General features: G+C 36.9%; 1 protein-coding gene across 1 annotated transcript; it reads right to left on the bottom strand.

The window, feature by feature from the left end:
- Positions 1–16129: 16129 nt before the first annotated feature.
- LOC124775828 (SCAN domain-containing protein 3-like) lies at positions 16130–17301 on the bottom strand. The gene is made up of 5 exons (XM_047250662.1): positions 17275–17301; positions 16815–17175; positions 16588–16706; positions 16248–16463; positions 16130–16183 (listed from the first exon to the last, which is right to left on the bottom strand). The coding sequence occupies exons 1-5, from the start codon at positions 17299–17301 to the stop codon at positions 16130–16132; spliced, it is 777 nt and encodes a 258-aa protein (XP_047106618.1).
- Positions 17302–17676: the final 375 nt, after the last annotated feature.

The raw sequence follows: 17676 nt of genomic DNA, 5'->3' as shown, positions 1-17676 counted from the left end.
TTTTACTTCTGAATATCCCAGGGGTTTCTATTAGCTTTTTATGTAAGTTAAAATCATCATGTGAAGCTTGCAAGCTTTCAACTTCTTCACATTTGCTTTGTAACCATTCAGTTTTTGTTGTTCTAATCTTCAACCTTACATGTTTTTGGTTATTATTGTAACTAGTTACATCTTCTTGGGCTTAATGTTTTCAGCATTCATCCATCAATGAAAGAATTTCATCAGTTATTGATTTCTTTTTCCAGTCTCTTGCTTTATTTCCTAGTTTATCTTGAGCAGTGGTTATCATAAAGTTTTTCATTCCTTCCCATATTTTGGTAAAGTTTTCTTGACCAGCCAGAGCTGTCATTGATGTCACTATGTTACTGCTGATATCCATGCCCACTTCACTTCACTATTCAGGCTGTCTGAGCTTTTCATAAGCTATGTGTGGGTAGGTTTTTTGTTTTACAAGTTTTGTTTTTAGAGAAGCTATGAGTAATATGTAGTCAGGACAGGTGGATGCTCTTGTGACTGCACTGATTAAAATATAGTATATAGAGTTCTGAGCTATATTTTATTGGTTGGCCACTGGATATTTCCATGTACACAGGTGTCAAGGTGGTAATTTGACCCAAGTATTAGTGACTTCATGTTTTCTTACTGGCAGAAATGTAATAGGTAATCACCTGTCTCATTTTGTGCTCCTAAACCAAAAGGTCCTACCAGATCTTAAAACTTGCCATTTCCTAGTCTGACATTCAAGTCTCCCATATTTATCTCATGAAGTTTTGTACCTCCAACAGTAGAACAACTCCCTCTATCAGACCACCATGTGTAAGTTCCTTGATTGAAGTGACAGGCATTGAAGTCCACACCAAAGAGTGCAGAGAGGTTATGAGAAAACATAAAGTTATTGGGATTTACCATCCACCAAAGGCTGATGTAGTTGGCTTCATAGACATATTTAGTAGAGTAGTGGGACGTTGTGGTCCCAGTGACCTAACTATACTTGGTGATCTGAATATTGAGGCAAAATCTTCCAGTTTGTGTAATATGAGGTTAATAGATACTCTTAACTCATACAATCTCATAAATGTAGTAAATAGTGATACCAGGGTAACAAAGTCCATATCTAGCAGAATTGATTACATTATACTATGTAAACATATTAAAGACAGTGTTAGGTGCTGGAATATGGATTTTCACTACTCTGATCACAAATGCCAGCTTGTAGAGTATGTAAACACAAGCATCCCGAAAATGACAAAAGTTATCGAAAATAAAAGAATTCTAAAAGAGGGTAACATCCTTGCCTTAAGAACTAAATTAGCTATAGAGGACTGGGATCTGGTTTACCAGACTGAAGGATCTGAAAACAAATGGACCAAATTCTATGATACTATGCTAAGACACTTTGACAGATGCTGCCCTGTTAAGAAAATAAAAAGAGTGTTCACCCATAACCAAAGTGCAAAAACCAACAGACTGATACTTCCAGCAAATATGATAAAACTCAGGCAAAACATCTAGGACCTGGATGTGTTACACATGTCAACAAACCTGCAGGTTTTTAAGGCCAAGTACAACAAAGCCAAGAAAATCTTTAAGAAAGAGCTTTCAAATCTAAGAAAACAGATATACAGCAGTGAAATAGCTCAATCAGACAATATAGCCAAGACCTCATGGAGAATTGTAAATCAATTTCGCAGAGCCACACCGAAGCCAGAAACTGAAATTTTAATTATAAGACATGAAGGAAACACAATTAAAGATCCTAATAAAGTCTGCAATGTTTTCAATAAATACTTTATATCTGAAGATGTTGGTCCAATTAATAACACAGTTGTGAGTAGTGAGGTAAAGCTCTGCCCCTTTGAAGAGCCACCTTTTGAATTCAAACAAGTAAGTGAAAAAGAAATAGGCAGGATAATAAATAACCTAAAGAACAAGTTCTCATCTGGATGGGATGGTTTGAGTACTATCGTGATTAAAAAATGTAATAAGGAATTAGTTAAAATAATCACCCACCTGGTAAACTGCAGTATCAGAGAACATACATTTCCAAATGTATTGAAATGGAGCACAGTTAAACCAGTGCATAAAAAAGGATCCAAGGAAGAGGTTTCAAATTTCAGGCCCATATCATTAATACCAGTCTTCAGCAAAGTATATGAAGTTGCGATGCTGACACAACTTAGTGACTATTTCTTGAAAAATAAGTTCCTAACAGAGACACAACATGGATTCCGAAAAGATCATAGTACTATCACAGCAATTACGGAATTTCTTCACAAAACGTATGGTGCCCTTGATCAAGGAATGCAAACAGCTGGCATATTTCTAGACCTTACTAAATCCTTTGACTCGGTAAACCATGAGTTACTTATAAGTAAACTTGAGTCATACAATGTAAATGCTGCATCCATGCAATTGCTGGCTACATATTTATTTAACCGCATGCAGTGTACAATGCTGACTTACAAAATCAATAATCAGATCATTAATTTCCAGTCCAAATATGAGACAGTCGCACAAGGTGTACCCCAGGGCTCAATTTTGGGCCCTTTCCTTTTCCTAGTGTACATAAATGATATAGAGCAACCTTTCAACTCCCAATTGGTAACCTATGCAGACGATACCTCACTGTTATTTCTTGGTAAACAAAATGATGAGTTAACATTGGTAGCCACTGAGGGACTACAGCAAATAACTACTTATTTCCAAGATCAAGGTTTGAAAATTAATATCAGTAAATCTCAGTTGTTGCCATTTAAACTTACAAACTCACACCAAACCTCTATCAGTAACATAGGTGGAATTGAAGTAGTGGACACAGAAGGCTGCAGATTTATAGGTATTCACCTAGATGAAAATCTAAGATGGGTAAACCATATCAAATTTTTATGCAATAAAATCAGCAGTTCATTACATCTAATCAGCCAGTTATCAAAAGTAGTTCCACATCAGACATTAAAAACAATTTATTATGGAACCATTTTTCCACAGATTAATTACGGGATAGAGATATGGGGTTGTGCTGCCGACATACATATGAACAGAATATTAACCCCACAGAAAAGAGCAATCAGAATTATCCATGGATTAGGGTATAGAGATTCATGCAGGAAAATCTTTGTTCATCATAAATACCTCACAGCCTACTCACTGTATCTTTACAAATTAATTATATTTTTTGCGACACATCAAAACAAAGAAACAAAGTGCTCTGATATGCATGCCTATAATACAAGAAATAAAGACTGCTACTACAGACAAAGAACAAAATTAAAAACAACAGACCATAGTCCATGCATTAGTGGTCAAATATGGTACAACAGATTACCAAGCTCTATAAGGTGCGACAAAGGGAACTTATTCAAAGTGAAACTGAAACATTTCTTGATTGACAAGTGTTTATACTCTTTAAGTGAATATTAATATTAAACTAAAATAAATTATTGTATATATATATATATATATATATATATATATATATATATATATATATATTTTGTACTAAACTTGTAAAAAAATGGTATGACGTTTGCAAAAGACACCAGTTGGTGTCTCCATGCAAAAAAAATACAATAAATAAAAAAAAAAAACTTCCTTGTGGTTGTTTTTATTGTGGATCTACTGAAAACTGTCCCCCCCCCTCCCCTACCCCAAGATCTGATTGGGGATCTGTTTAAAACTCTGGGGCATGTAGAAGTGAATGTCTCATCCACTTCTAACATGGAGACAGACCCTATTAACAGCCTCTCACTTTGGACCAGATCCTGCTGTTCCCCTTGGTCCATGGGAAATGTTTGATTTCCCTCCTGCCACCCATGTCTGGGAGGCATTCCCCTATCTGCCACCTGGGGTTGTGCCCTTGAGAGGTTTCATTCTTCCGTGAAGGAAGATATGATTAACGAATGATAAATGAATTAAATGGAAAAAGACATGCATCTACCTGACCCATCAACATTTTTGTTTCCTTAAAGGGGAGGTGGCATACATCCAGGTAACACTGAAATCTACCAGTGCAATTCCTGGTTGCATATGGTAATTAGTTTCAAAAAGTCTAAAACACTCAGCAGCCAGAGATGATGACTAAATGAGTCAGCAAGAGCCATCTATGCAATTCAACACAGCTGCTTTTGTGACACCAATACTCCAATAAACACATAAATGGTCTCTGAATTGCACTATACAGATCCCTTTTTCCAAAGAACTGTCCATCCCAATATGTTTTCAAGAGATTTCAGGAAGACTCATAAATGACTTGTGAGATGCAGTTCGCCAGCATTGAAGTCACTGCAACATGGAAAGTGTTCAAAAAATGGTTCAAATGGCTCTGAGCACTATGGGACTTAACTTCTGAGGTCATCAGTCCCCTAGAACTTAGAACTACTTAAACCTAACTAACCTAAGGAAATCACACACATCCATGCCCGAGGCAGGATTCGAATCTGCGACTGTAGCGGTCACATGGTTCCAGACTGTAGCGCCTAGAACCGCTCAGCCACACCGCTGAAGGCTAGTGTGAGCCTAATATGTCTACTGACAGTGGCACAAAAAGTAACCAAGTAGCAGTGACTGAACAAGTTTCTTTCTTTTTTTTCCAAAGGTTAATAGCACATTACTCTGATGTAAATTGAAACAAAACATAAGTTGCTTCTTGGAATAGAACAACAATACTTCTGGTGGCTGAAGGCCAATTATATTGTCACTGGGTCTAAGTTCATTAGACACACACTTCATAAATGTCAAAGTCCCATAGAATGCTCAGTCAGAGTTAAAGTAAAACCTGAATGAACAAAGTTTAAGTCCCACGGGAAATAAAATTGTCTAAGTCTGGCATGTAGCCTTGTGAAAGTTAAACAAGAATAAAGGTATAAGTCCACAAGTCTGCTACGACAACAGTCTCCATCTTCTTTGGTGTGAGGCAGACACACAGGTAGTAGTGAAGCTGGTACCTCATGGGGTTGTGAAGTTTGATGTGAACACCAGCAACATTGTGGAGGAGGAATCCTGATTGATGGACTCCTTGCAGAATCAGGCCACGGCCCAGGAAACTCACTTGCAGCAAACTGGTCTGGACTGGCCCAAATGCAGCCTTAAATACTACTTAGCACTAGGATAAAGCCAGGCCTATTTTTGCTCACCTGTCTTGCAGAAGAGAATAGGTCCATGCAGCCTGCAGCCTCCAGTGCCGCTTGGGTTGCCTCATGGTGGACATTCGGAGCATTGCTGTCTTCCAGAAAATTGTCCCCTATGATTGAGGCACTTTCGAAGCACAGATGTCATATTGGTTGCTGACACTGCAGCCATTAAGCTTCAGTACAGCAAAGTCATTAGGAAGTTAGTTGGAAATTCCAAGAACCTGCCTTTGACCTCCTGCATACTGTAAGTCAAATCCCTTGATTGAGCAGTAAAAAATAAATCCTAGAACATCAACGGCACTCCTATAGAAGCATTTACTTGAGATTTCCATCTGAGGCCTGTTGTCTGAATTTTCACCTGAAGAATGTCCTGGTTACAGTAGCTGCAACAAAGTTACACTTAACCTCTAGTATATCAATTTCTTTCTGCACACACCTGCTTTCTAATCTGGTGCTACAGATGCTTTGCAAAGTGACACATGTTTTTTATTTCAGAAAAGCCTCATTTGCAAAATTATCTCCTACGAAATTTTTCTGCTCTTAATCTAAGGCTAATGTGTGGACAACGGTGGTCTGAGCACACTCAATATTTTATGACTAAGTCAAATATGGTATTATATTGTACTGTATTTCTATTGATTCTCTTGTCTACAAATGCAATTTTGTATAAGACATTGGAGAAGTCAGTTTTTTCCATATAAAGAGTTATATGATAATATGTTATATAACAATATTTTGAGAAGGAAAGATGCTACTGACCAGATAGCAGAGGTGCTGAGTTGCAGATAGGCATGACAAAAAGAGTTTCCCACTCCAGTGATTGGAGAGCTGTTTCAGTTTTATGCAAGCGTGAACATTGGGAGTATGATGTCCACTTTCAAAACTTACAACTTCCTTTTGCAGAACTATTTCTAAACATGGAGGAGAATCTCTATACCTCAAACAAAATCTAGATTATAAGATATTAAAATGTGCTTGTAAATTAGCAAAAGAGAGTGTGTTTGAAGATGATGATCAGTGGTTTAGAGCACTAAACAATGAGATTAGGATGTCTGAGGTTACAGCAATAGAATTAACCACAGTGAAAGTAATAATTTTTGTGTATTTATAGATCACTAGACAGCACTATTAATAATTTTTTTCAAGTATCTTGATTTTGCTTTAAATAAACTCAGAAGTTCAAAGAAACTGTAGTACTGTGCTGCAATTTTAACATTAGTTTTATAAGTACTAGCACAGAAAGAGAAAACTTTTTTAACGTCAATCAAAGTCATAACCTGCAGGAACCTATAAACTCTTCAACCCACATTAAAACAACTAATGGAATTCTACTTGGCCAAGTCTGTGCCCTCAGCCAGACATACAATACAGGATGTAGAGATCATCTTGAACAGCTACCATTAGTGCCCCTCAGATGACCTTCATCTCAGAATGAATCTATTGTAAATCAGAAGAATCACTGCAAGTAAAAAATGCAGAACCTTTTCTGTTGTCGCCATCTAATGAATTAGTAAATTTAATACAAATGACAAGTTCAACCATTTCATAACAAAACTCGGTGAATATTTTTATTTAGCCTTTCCCAAAAGAAATTCAAATGCAGAAACACAAATGAACTAAAGAACCGGGTTACCGCATGAATCAGAATTTCCTGTAACAGAATAGTGCTTTATTTAAATTTTCAAAAGCAAACAGTGATCCAGAATTTCTAAATTATTTTAAAAAGTATAAATTCTGTTCAGAAGCCAGTAATAAAATAGACAAAATTAAGAGAAAATTGCTGATATATCAGGGAATAATCAAACAGGACTTATGCTTCATGGAAATCTGAGCAGAAAAATACTGAGAAGAAGGAAACTCATAACAATATTGCTTTATCACATGATGGCAGCCTTGGTACTGACCCAAAGTTGGTTGTGGATCTAGTCAATTTGTAGTTTACCACAGATGAAAAGGATTTAGTGACTGAAATTTTTGGAAAGTTAGATTTGAAAGGCACTGAAAAACTTGCAAATCTGGAAGTCAACAAAATGTCCCTCTGTTGTATTAGTCAAGATGAGCTGCAAAAAAATCATACACTCATTAAGATATAGTCATTCAGCAGGTGTTGATGATGACCCTGATCACAAGATAAAAATATAGGCAAACATTATTCTCACACCCTTATCAGACAAATGCAATTTTTCACTGTCAAAGGGCATTTTTCCAGATCTACCAAAAACTGCTAATGTACTACCTCTATATAAGGAAGGAGCCTCCCAGGAAATGACAAATTATAGACATGTGGCACTATCATTTAGCCCTTCAAAAATTATTGAACATCTCTTTCTAGCTTAGCTAAGAAACTCCTCAGTAAGAATAATACATTGAGATGAAAAAAGTCATGGGATGCCTCCTAATACTGTGTTGGGTCTCCTTTTGCCCAGAATAGTGCAGCAACTTGATGTGGCATGGAATCTATAAGTAGTTGGCAGTCCCCTGCAGAAATATTGATCCATGCTGCCTCTATAGCCATCCGTAATTGAAAAAGTGTTGTCGATGCAGGATTTTGTGCATGAAGTGGCCTCTCGATTATGTCCCATTAATGTTCGGTGGGATTCATGTCGGGCGATCTGGGTGATCAAATCATTCACTCTAAGTGTCCAGAATGTTTTGACATTGCACATTCTCATCCATAAAAATGTCATCATTGTATGGGAACATGAAGTCCATGATTGGCTGCAGATGGTCTCTAAATGACCAAACATAACCATATGCTGTCAATGATTGATTCAGTTGGACCAGAGCACTCAGTGTATTCCATGTAAACACAGTCCACACCATTATGGAGCCACCACCAGCTTGCACAGTGCCTTGTTGATAACATGGGCCTATGGCTTCATGGTGTCTGCACCACACTTGAACCCTACCATCAGCATTTACCAGCTGAAATTGGGACTCATCTGATCAGGCCACAGTTATCCAGTTATCAAGGGTCCAATCGATATGGTCATGAGCCCAGGAGAGGCACTGCAGGTGATGTCATGCTGTTAACAAAGGCACTCACATTGGTTGTCTGCTGCCATAGATCATTATTGCCAAATTTCACCACACTGTCCTAATTTATACATTCATCATACACCCCTCATTGATTTCTGTGGTTATTTTACACAGTGTTGCTTGTCTGTTAGCACTAACAACTCTACGCAAATGCCACTGCTCTCTGTCATTAAGTGTAACCCATCAGCCACTGTGTTGTCCTTGGTGAGAGGTAATGCCTGAAAACTAGTATTCTCAGCAAGCTCTTGACACTATGGATCACAGAAAATTGAATTCCCTAATGATTTCTGAAACAGAATGTCCCATTGGTCTAGACTACCATTCTGCATTCAAAGCCTGTTAATTCCTGCCGTGCTCTTGACAGTATGGATCACAGAGTATTGAGTTCTCTAATAATTTCCGAAACAGAATATCCCATGGGTCTAGCTCCGACTACCATTCTGCATTCAAAGCCAGTTAATTTCTGTTGTGTTAGATAATTTTTCACATGAATCATCTGAGTACAAATGACAGCTCTGCCCTCGCACTGCCCTTTTATACCTTGCGTGCACTATATTACCATCATTTGTATTTGTGTATATCACTATCCCATAACTTTGGTCACCTCAGTGTATATTATCAGTATGCCAACATGGTTTCAGAGTGGAGCATTTCACTGAGACTGCTACTTTTAATTTTGTTAGCCACCTATTAAATGCTGTTGACTAACACTCCAAAAATGTATGTATTTATAAATTTGACAAAGACTTTTGATGTTAGAGATCATTCAGTTCTGTTAAACAAACTTTATTGTTATGGTGTGTGAGGTGTGTCAAGTGAGTGGCTGAAATCCTACTTAAGTACTCAGTCTCAGATTACAGAGGTCAAACGTGAGCATGGTAGCACTACACAGAACTACCTTTCAGAGTCATCCCTACTGTCACATGTTGTACCATAGAGCTCTCTTTTAGGACCATTTCTTTTTCTAGTGTTCATTAATGATCTGCTCTTGTGTGCAAAGAAGCAGCAGTACTTGCAGATGGTACCAGTCTGCTCACTGAAGTAAAAAATAGAGAAGATCTTACCACCTCTGCAAGTGTCCCCACAGCAGAAGTTTCCCAGTGGCTTTATAGGAGCAGGCTCATTTTAAACCCATGTAAACCTGTTACTCTACACTTACAGACCCAGCAAAATAAAAATGCAGAAAAGCCAATAATTCACATGAACAACCAGTAAATTCCAAATCTCACTGAGACAAAGTCTGTAGGCTTTTGCCCAAAATCAAATCTAAAATGGAACTCTCTCATATCATTAAACAGAGAATTCTCTAAGTTAAAGTATGAGATCATAGTGTTATCCATCAATGCAACTCACAAAACTGCAAAAGCTGTATGTTTTTCTCAGGTACACTCACTGTTAATATCTGGTGTAATTTTTTTGGGTAATTCTTCTCATGCCTTAACAACACTCTTGAAGCAAAGAAACTAATCAGAATAATAAAAAAAGTAAACAATAAAATTTAATGTAAGCCTCTTTTTAAAGATATAAATATTCTTCTCTTCCTTACATTTGCATTTTAGAAACTGTGCTGTTTGTAAGAAAAAGTATGATGAAGTTTGGTACCGCGTCATAATGTAAAAACTACTGCTGCTATAGAAAAGCCAATGTTTCAGCCACGATTGCAGCGGCCTTCTTCTGGGTCTAATGGTGCGTTCTAGCTATGCAGTGTCTTTTATATTTTGTTGTTAGTGTTCACTGCGCATGCCATTATGTCATAATTTTAAAAGGTAGTTAGTTTATTGGTAACTTAAGGAAGAAGGAGAGTGAACTTTATTTTAATAGGTTATTGCGGTGGAGGGAGAACGTGACCTCTGTTGTCTATTGGTTCTTGTCTTGTGTACCATGATTGGAGGTCTCCGTCGAATGAGAAGTTGGCTGCTGTTTACCAACTGCTGGACGTCGGCCGCGCGGCGGCAGTTACTCGCCAGTAGTGCTCTTGCCTCGTGTTGCCAGTGCGGTCTGTTGGGCTCTCATTGCTGGCAGCCAAGATGGGGCAAGCCTGAGTCCATCCTCCCTGTTCATGTTGTTGGGGTGTTTAAGTATTTCGATGGCCTCTCTGATTTTGCGTTTCATTATAATTGGCTGCTTGGCCAACACACAGGCTTCGCTGAATTTTATTTCTTTCCCACAGTCCTGGTGATGTTCTGCCACTGCGGATTTGTTGTGTTGCCCTAGATGAATATAACGCTCGTGCTTCCGAATGCGCATTGCTATTGGCCTACCAGTCTCACCGATGTAAGCCTCTCCACATTCGCATTCCACCTTGTAAACGCCTGCAGTGTGTAATGCATCCACCTTGTCCTTGGTGGAGCCTAGCATGTCCTGGATCCTACGACCACTGTAGAAGACAGGCTGCACCCCAACGCGGCGAAGGTGTTTGCCTATTCCGTCAGTAACGTTTTTCACATAGGGTAAGTGTACTGTTGGCTGCAGTTTGTCTATTTCCTGCTTATCTTTCTTGCTTGTGTTCGTCGACAAGGCTGTGTTTATCGACTTATGGCTGTAGCCATTGGCTAAAAATGTTGTGCGTAACCTTTTAAGCCCAGGTGTGATGTTTTGAGAATCACTTAGGTGCTGCACACAGATTGCCAAAGAGCAGATGACAGAGTTCTTCTGCGCTGGGTGGTGGTAGGATTGGGCGTGCAGATACCTGTCAGTATGTGTAGGCTTACGATATACTCTGTGCCCCAGTGTGCCCTCCGTTCTCCTGTACACTTCGACGTCTAGAAATGGGATAGCACCATTCTTTTCTACTTCCAGCATGAACTGTATCTTCCCGTGCATACTGTTCAGATATTCATGGAACTTGTGTAGCTCCATTTCACCATGAGGCCATATAGCGAACACGTCGTCCACATATCTAAACCAGCGACGTGGTCGTAAAGGAGCTGCACCGAGGGCCGTTGCTTCAAAGGCTTCCATGAATATTTTGGCTGCCAGTGGAGATAGGAGAGCCCAACAGACCGCACTGTCAACACGAGGCACAAGCACTACCGGCGAGTAACTGCCGCCACGCGGCCAACGCCCAGCAGTTGGTAAACAGCAGCCGACTTCTCATTCGACGGAGACCTCCAATCATGGTACACAACACAAGAACCAATAGACAACAGAGGTCATGTTCTCCCTCCACCACAATAACCTATTAAAATAAAGTTCCCTCTCCTTCTTCCTTAAGTGACCAATAAACTAACTACCTTTTAAAATTATGACATAATGGCATGCGCAGTGAACACTAACAACAAAATATAAAGGACACTGCATAGCTAGAATGCACCATTAGACCCAGAAGAAGGCCACTGCAATCGTGACCGAAATGTTGGCTTTTCTATATCAGCAGTTGTTTTTACATTATGACGCGGTACCAAACCCAGAAAACTTTTATGTCGACTAACTCTGGCCACGGAAGCCTACGCAAGAATGAGAATATCTGTGTCCCAAACATTGCTGTGCATGAGCACTATACTAGGTCAAGGAAAAATATTCATAAAACTGCTCCAGCACAACTCTTTGTCAAAATGGTGCTTATCATTCAGGTGTACCATTCTACCAGAAATTATTAAGAGCAGCACCAATAATGTAAATACATTTGATAAAACTGATACATCTTTATTTATTAAAGAATTGTTGTACATTGTGTTTGACTATATGGATAACAATCTAGAATAACTGTCTAATGTTATTATAGTCTAAAATATTGTGCAACATCTTCCATACATTGCATGTATAAAAGATTTACTGGACTAGTAAATAAATATTTAAATTGCAAATTGTCAAATTGTTCCCATTTATACAATACATTTAAATATTCTTCTTTGGGGTACAAGCAGTGATGCTGTAAATATGACTTTAAAGAATTTCCGAAGATTTTGACCTCAATATTTGCTTTTATGTTTTTGGAAAGTTTGTTGTAAAACTTAACTCCCATGTGAAAGTCACCTTTTTGATACAGGAAATATTGATTTGAGTCGAAGTAAAGTTTTTCTTTTGTATTGTTTAACCACTGAATACTACAGTTTATTTTAAAGAATATAAGAGTTTCCACAATGTAGATATGTGGTAAAAGTGGAATACTGGGGGCCTTAAACAGTACTTTGCATGAGTCTCTGGGTTTGCTTCCTAGCATGATTCTAATAGCCCCTTTTTCAGTTTAAGTGCGCTGATATCTGCTTTAGAGTTTCTCCAAAATGTTATCCCATATTTAAGATGATATGCATTATTTACTAGTTTCTCACTAGAGCAGAATTTTAGTGAGTAAAGAAGGTAGCAGATCTTGCTCAGTTTTGCATTCAGATATTCTATATACCTATACCATTTCACATAGCTTTGCAACCATAATGTTAAGGATTTGGTTTCTATAGTTCATATTTGATAGAGATAAATGTACTTGGAAAAAATGTAATAGTAACAAAAATTTTAGAACTTGTAAATAAAATCTCAAATGTGCAGTGTGATGATAGAAAAATTATACCTCTCATGGACAAGAAGCGTGTGTTACCTGTAGACTTCAATGTGAAATCTGCTGTCAGTGAAGCTACACCTCTCCAAGACAAATGTGAAATTTTATTAATGCAAGTGAACACTCCAAATGTTAATAATTCACAGAAAGGCACAGCAGTTGTGGAACAACAAACACCAGAAATAAGTGAAACAGCAGCAGCACCATCATTATCAGCAGAAGCAGCAACAGCAGCAGAACCAACAATGACTGGAGCAGCAACACAGCAATGCTTAAGGAGGAGCCAAAGGAAAAATACACCTGTGTCATTCAGTGATAATTTTTTATGGTTTCAAGCCAAGAAGAAAATAAAAATGTGAAAAACCAGCCTGCTAACTCACAGATAAGTCACAACAACATCCTATTTTTAAACATTCAGGGTCTTGAAAATAACGTAGAAATTCTGGAGGAGTCATTGCCACAGAATAAGTATTCTTTCTTATATCTATCAGAACATTGGCTTAAACCAGAACAAATACAATACTATGTACCAGAAGGTTATAAACATGGAAACAGTTTTTGCAGTACCGTAATGGTGGTACTGTTATCTATATTTCAAATGAAATAGAGTGTAGAGAACTAGATCTTAGTTGGGCATGTGTAGAGAAACACTTTGAAATTACTGGGATCGTATATGATATAATGAAACTTATCATAGTATGTATCTACCATTCCCCTGACTAAGATGATATAACTTTTTTAGATAATTTAGACAGTGTACTCTGCTACATAACGAAATGGAAACAGTATGTAACTGTAATTGGGGGAGACTTTAATTCAAGCTTTGATGTAACATGTAACAAACCCAGTGTAAATAAGTTACTGAATATGCTAAGGCAGCACAACTTCCATCATGTAAATTCAGAACCAACAAGGCTACAAACGTGCTTGGATAATGCTTTTGTCAACTGTGCTCGTGATATGTACTCCACCAAGGTAAAGGAATTTGTTTTCTTGGACCACTCCATGTTAACAGTAGAGTTAAGACATTTTATAGAAGGGGATGAGAGCAAGGCTGCACAAAAGTTAACAAAATGTAATATCTTAATATTAACAAAACACAATCTCATAAAACTAACACACCAGCTGAGCATAACAAACTGGGACAAATTATTTCAAAACTGTGATTCCAGTGCCCAAACAGTTTATGAAACATTCCACAATTACTTAGCAGGTATTTTAAAAGCCCATCTTGTTCAAAAGAAATACCATAAAACAAGAAAGGGTAAATTTTTGTACACCAAAGAACTGGAGAATCTAAAAAATAAGCTACTGCTGCTGAAGTGCCTTGCCAAAGTAAAGAATTCTAATGAAATTAAGGAGCTCGAAAAAATCGCTAAGAAACTGTATAAGAAAGAGTTGCAATTGGCGAAACAAAGATACAACCAAATTTCATAAAAAATAGTAAAAACCAATGCAAAACAGCCTGGTCAGTAATTAATACTGTTAAAGGTGAAGTCAGAAACTTCGACAAGACAGTCCCAATTCCAGCAGATACATTCAATAAATATTTTGTAAGCTGTGCTGATGATATCAAAAAGCTGATCAGTAAACCCAATGTGACATGTATAGATTATCTTAAGAGAGCAAACCTAAATCATAATAGGGGCAGATCACCATTGAAACACTTCAAAGAGGTATGCCAACATGAAGTTCTTAAAATAGTCAAAGAAATGAAAAATTCATACAGTATAGATATTGTTAATATGTCAAACAATCTATTGAAAGAAATCATACATTACATTGCAGCACCATTAACATATTCTATAAACCTGTGTCTCATAGAAGGGTTTTTTCCTGATCCTCTCAAACTATCCAAGGTAACTCCAGTCTTTAAGAAGGGTGTCAAATCAGATCCTGCAAACTACAGACCAATTTCACTAATTCCAGTACTAGGAAAAGTCTTGGAAGGCATAATATATAAGCAGATGTATGAGTACCTAGAACTAAATGGTATGTTAAGTGCATCACAGTTTGGTTACAGAAAAGGAAGGTCAGCTATACATGCCATAGAGCTCTTAGTCAGAGACATTCTAGCAGCATTTGAGGATCATGTGCACACACAGGTAACCTTATGTGACCTGAGCAAAGCTTTTGACTGTGTTGACCACTCACTTCTGCTTTCTAAACTTGAGTACTATGGAATATGCGATAAAAGTTTAAAACTCATCAAATCATACCTCAATAAAAGGAAACAGGTGGTGAGTTCAGAAGGCCATCTGTCAAACATACTCAAGGTTCAATATGGAGTGCCACAGGGATCTAAATTGGGACCGCTTCTTTTCCTTGTACACATAAATGATTTACCAGGAAATATAGATGTAAAGACATATATGTATGCAGATGATGCAACTTTTCTATCTGTAAACCATGTACTTGATAACCTTGTAAGTGATATGAAATTGGCAAAAGAAAATGCAACATCATGGTTTAATGCCAATGGTCTGCTATTAAATGAGGAAAAGACCCAGAATATGTGGTTCAGTCTATCAAAGACTACAAAAATAGAACAACAAAAGGCAAAGTTTTCAGGTATTGTACTTGACAACAGTCTAACATGGAATTCTCATGTTGATCACATAGTGGTTAGGTTATCAAGAGTTATATATTTGTTGAAGAGACTGATGTGTTGTGTGACATTTGGGTATGTAAGGACAGCATACTTTGCCTTTTTTCAGTCTGTTTTAAGGTATGGGTTAATACTCTGGGGAAACAGCAGAAAAATAAATGAAATTATGGTGATCCAGACGAAAGCAATCAGAGTAATGGCTAAGTTAGATAATAGAACACATTGTAAACCATTGTTCATTAAATATAGAATTTTAACAGTTATTAATTTATATATTCTTGACAGTGTTAACTACATACTTGCTGAACTACCTAATTTAAGTGTAACAAATGAAAGACATAACTATTATACAAGAACATGTACTTCTCTGCTGTTGCCACAAAATAGATTACCTAAAACTAACGATAGTCATAAGTATATGGCAATTAAAATATATAACAAAGAGTCTAAAAATGGGCCAATCAAGCCTCACAAATTATTTAAAGACAATGTTCATAACTTCTTGTTAGCTAATCCATTCTATTCATTAGAAGAATTTTTAGAAATGCCCAATATCAACTTAAATATGTAAAAATTTATTTTGTAAAATTAACAGTTTAAGTGAACTGACGAAGTCTATTGCATGTAATAATGCTGAATGACCAATAAAGAATCTGAATCTGAATCTGTGTATATCCTTGTTTAAATCATTATAAAATTTCAGTGATGTAGTTTTTTCTACACCTTGTTGTAAACTAAATAATCTGTGTCCAGTTAATATGCCGTTTTGTGGCAAGGTTTATGTCTTTATTAAGCTTTAAAATCAAAATACAAAAAATTGATTTGCATTATTGTAAAACAAAATTTGATATTTAGACCCTATTTTAAATTTACTAATGGGTCTAACTTTATGAGTGAATAATGATTTTTACACTGAAATGTGACAAGATGGAATAATGTTCTAACATCTACAAAAATTGTAATGTGATGGACTAACTTGACGAAGAGATATTAGCTTTCCACTGTATGGTTTAAATTCAGTTAATAAAAGCCTTATGTCTGCAAATTTAGCTATCTGAAGTCTGTTTCTTTGTTTTGACAGAAGTTGTGTCGCCACACTAAAACCACATTCTACCAAATATGATGTTGGGAATGAAATATAAAGCTTCTTAATCGCTTTCCAAACTGCAAGGTACTGACCAGGGATCTCTTTCTACAACCACAACTTGTGATAAGGCATCTTAAATTTTGATTTCAATTAAAAATCATTTTGTAGTTCCATTAGATCATCCTCTAAAATTCCCACTTTTTTCAGTATCTGAAAATGGATTTATCACCAAGTTTAGAATTTCCATCAAAAGCAGAGCATTAAATAGTTTTGTCATATCTTCATGAATCACACTCAAATGATCACAGTAAACTTGCAGATCATGAGCATGAATTCTACCCTTTTCATCTAACAACAAGAGGCGTGGAAATCAGTTTAACTCTCAATGGCCTGAGTTTCTCTTGAACAAAACCAACTTTGAAACATATGTTGAGATCACTGATTTGGATTTGTTACCTTGCAATTGAACATTATTTTCATTAAATTTTGCTAACAGATTTGACAGGTATCCAACATCATGTCTGACTGCTTTTAATTCCTCACTGGGCAAAGAATTGTTTCTTACAAGAAACTGCACAAGAGTGTCAAAGAGATCATAAAACCTTCTAAAACAGCCACCAAACTTGTATTCAAAATGTTCATCTTTCTCATCATAAATCATCTGAAAAAGTCTACCATTGAGAGTCTGGGATTTGATTTTATTCACTGCAGTGATGACAGTCTGAAGTGAGTTTTGTAAGCAGTCACTTACATTTGTTCCCACTAAATGCTGGTAATGAATGACACAGTGAATTTTAGACACATCCAGGACAGCTTTCTTCAAGTAGACAATCAACCCATTGTCTTACATGTTATCATCCATTTCATCTATGCACCTTTGCACAGAACTATAACTCAGTGCAATAGTCTTAATTACATCATATGGAGACTTATGCAAAATCATTCATAGAACCTAATCAATAGCAGATAAAATGAGTCCCTTAATTATTGTATGTGGTTGTCCAGAGTTAGCCATCAACAAGTAAATGTTGTATGATTTGAGCAAACAATCAGTAGTTTGTTGAGAACCATTGTGAAATATGTGTGAGACAGTGGGTTGTTTCTCAAATTTATTTTGGAAGTACTAAAGGAAACTTATATTCAAGTTCACCTTGTTGAGATGTGTTTCTCAGTCATTCTGGAAGGCTGTTTAGCCTCATTAGAGAAGACTCTTTCACATACTATGGCACATTACTAGCCGCTGGTTTGTAAGTACTGGTGTACATCCATATTTCAGACATTCTGAAATCTTTTGCAACAAGTATTGTTAAGAATTGGA

The sequence above is a fragment of the Schistocerca piceifrons genome, chromosome 2 (genome assembly GCF_021461385.2).
Source record: "Schistocerca piceifrons isolate TAMUIC-IGC-003096 chromosome 2, iqSchPice1.1, whole genome shotgun sequence".
Classification (NCBI taxonomy): domain Eukaryota; kingdom Metazoa; phylum Arthropoda; class Insecta; order Orthoptera; family Acrididae; genus Schistocerca; species Schistocerca piceifrons.
Note: the sequence above shows the minus strand (reverse complement) of the source record. Positions and strands in the feature narration are given on the sequence as shown.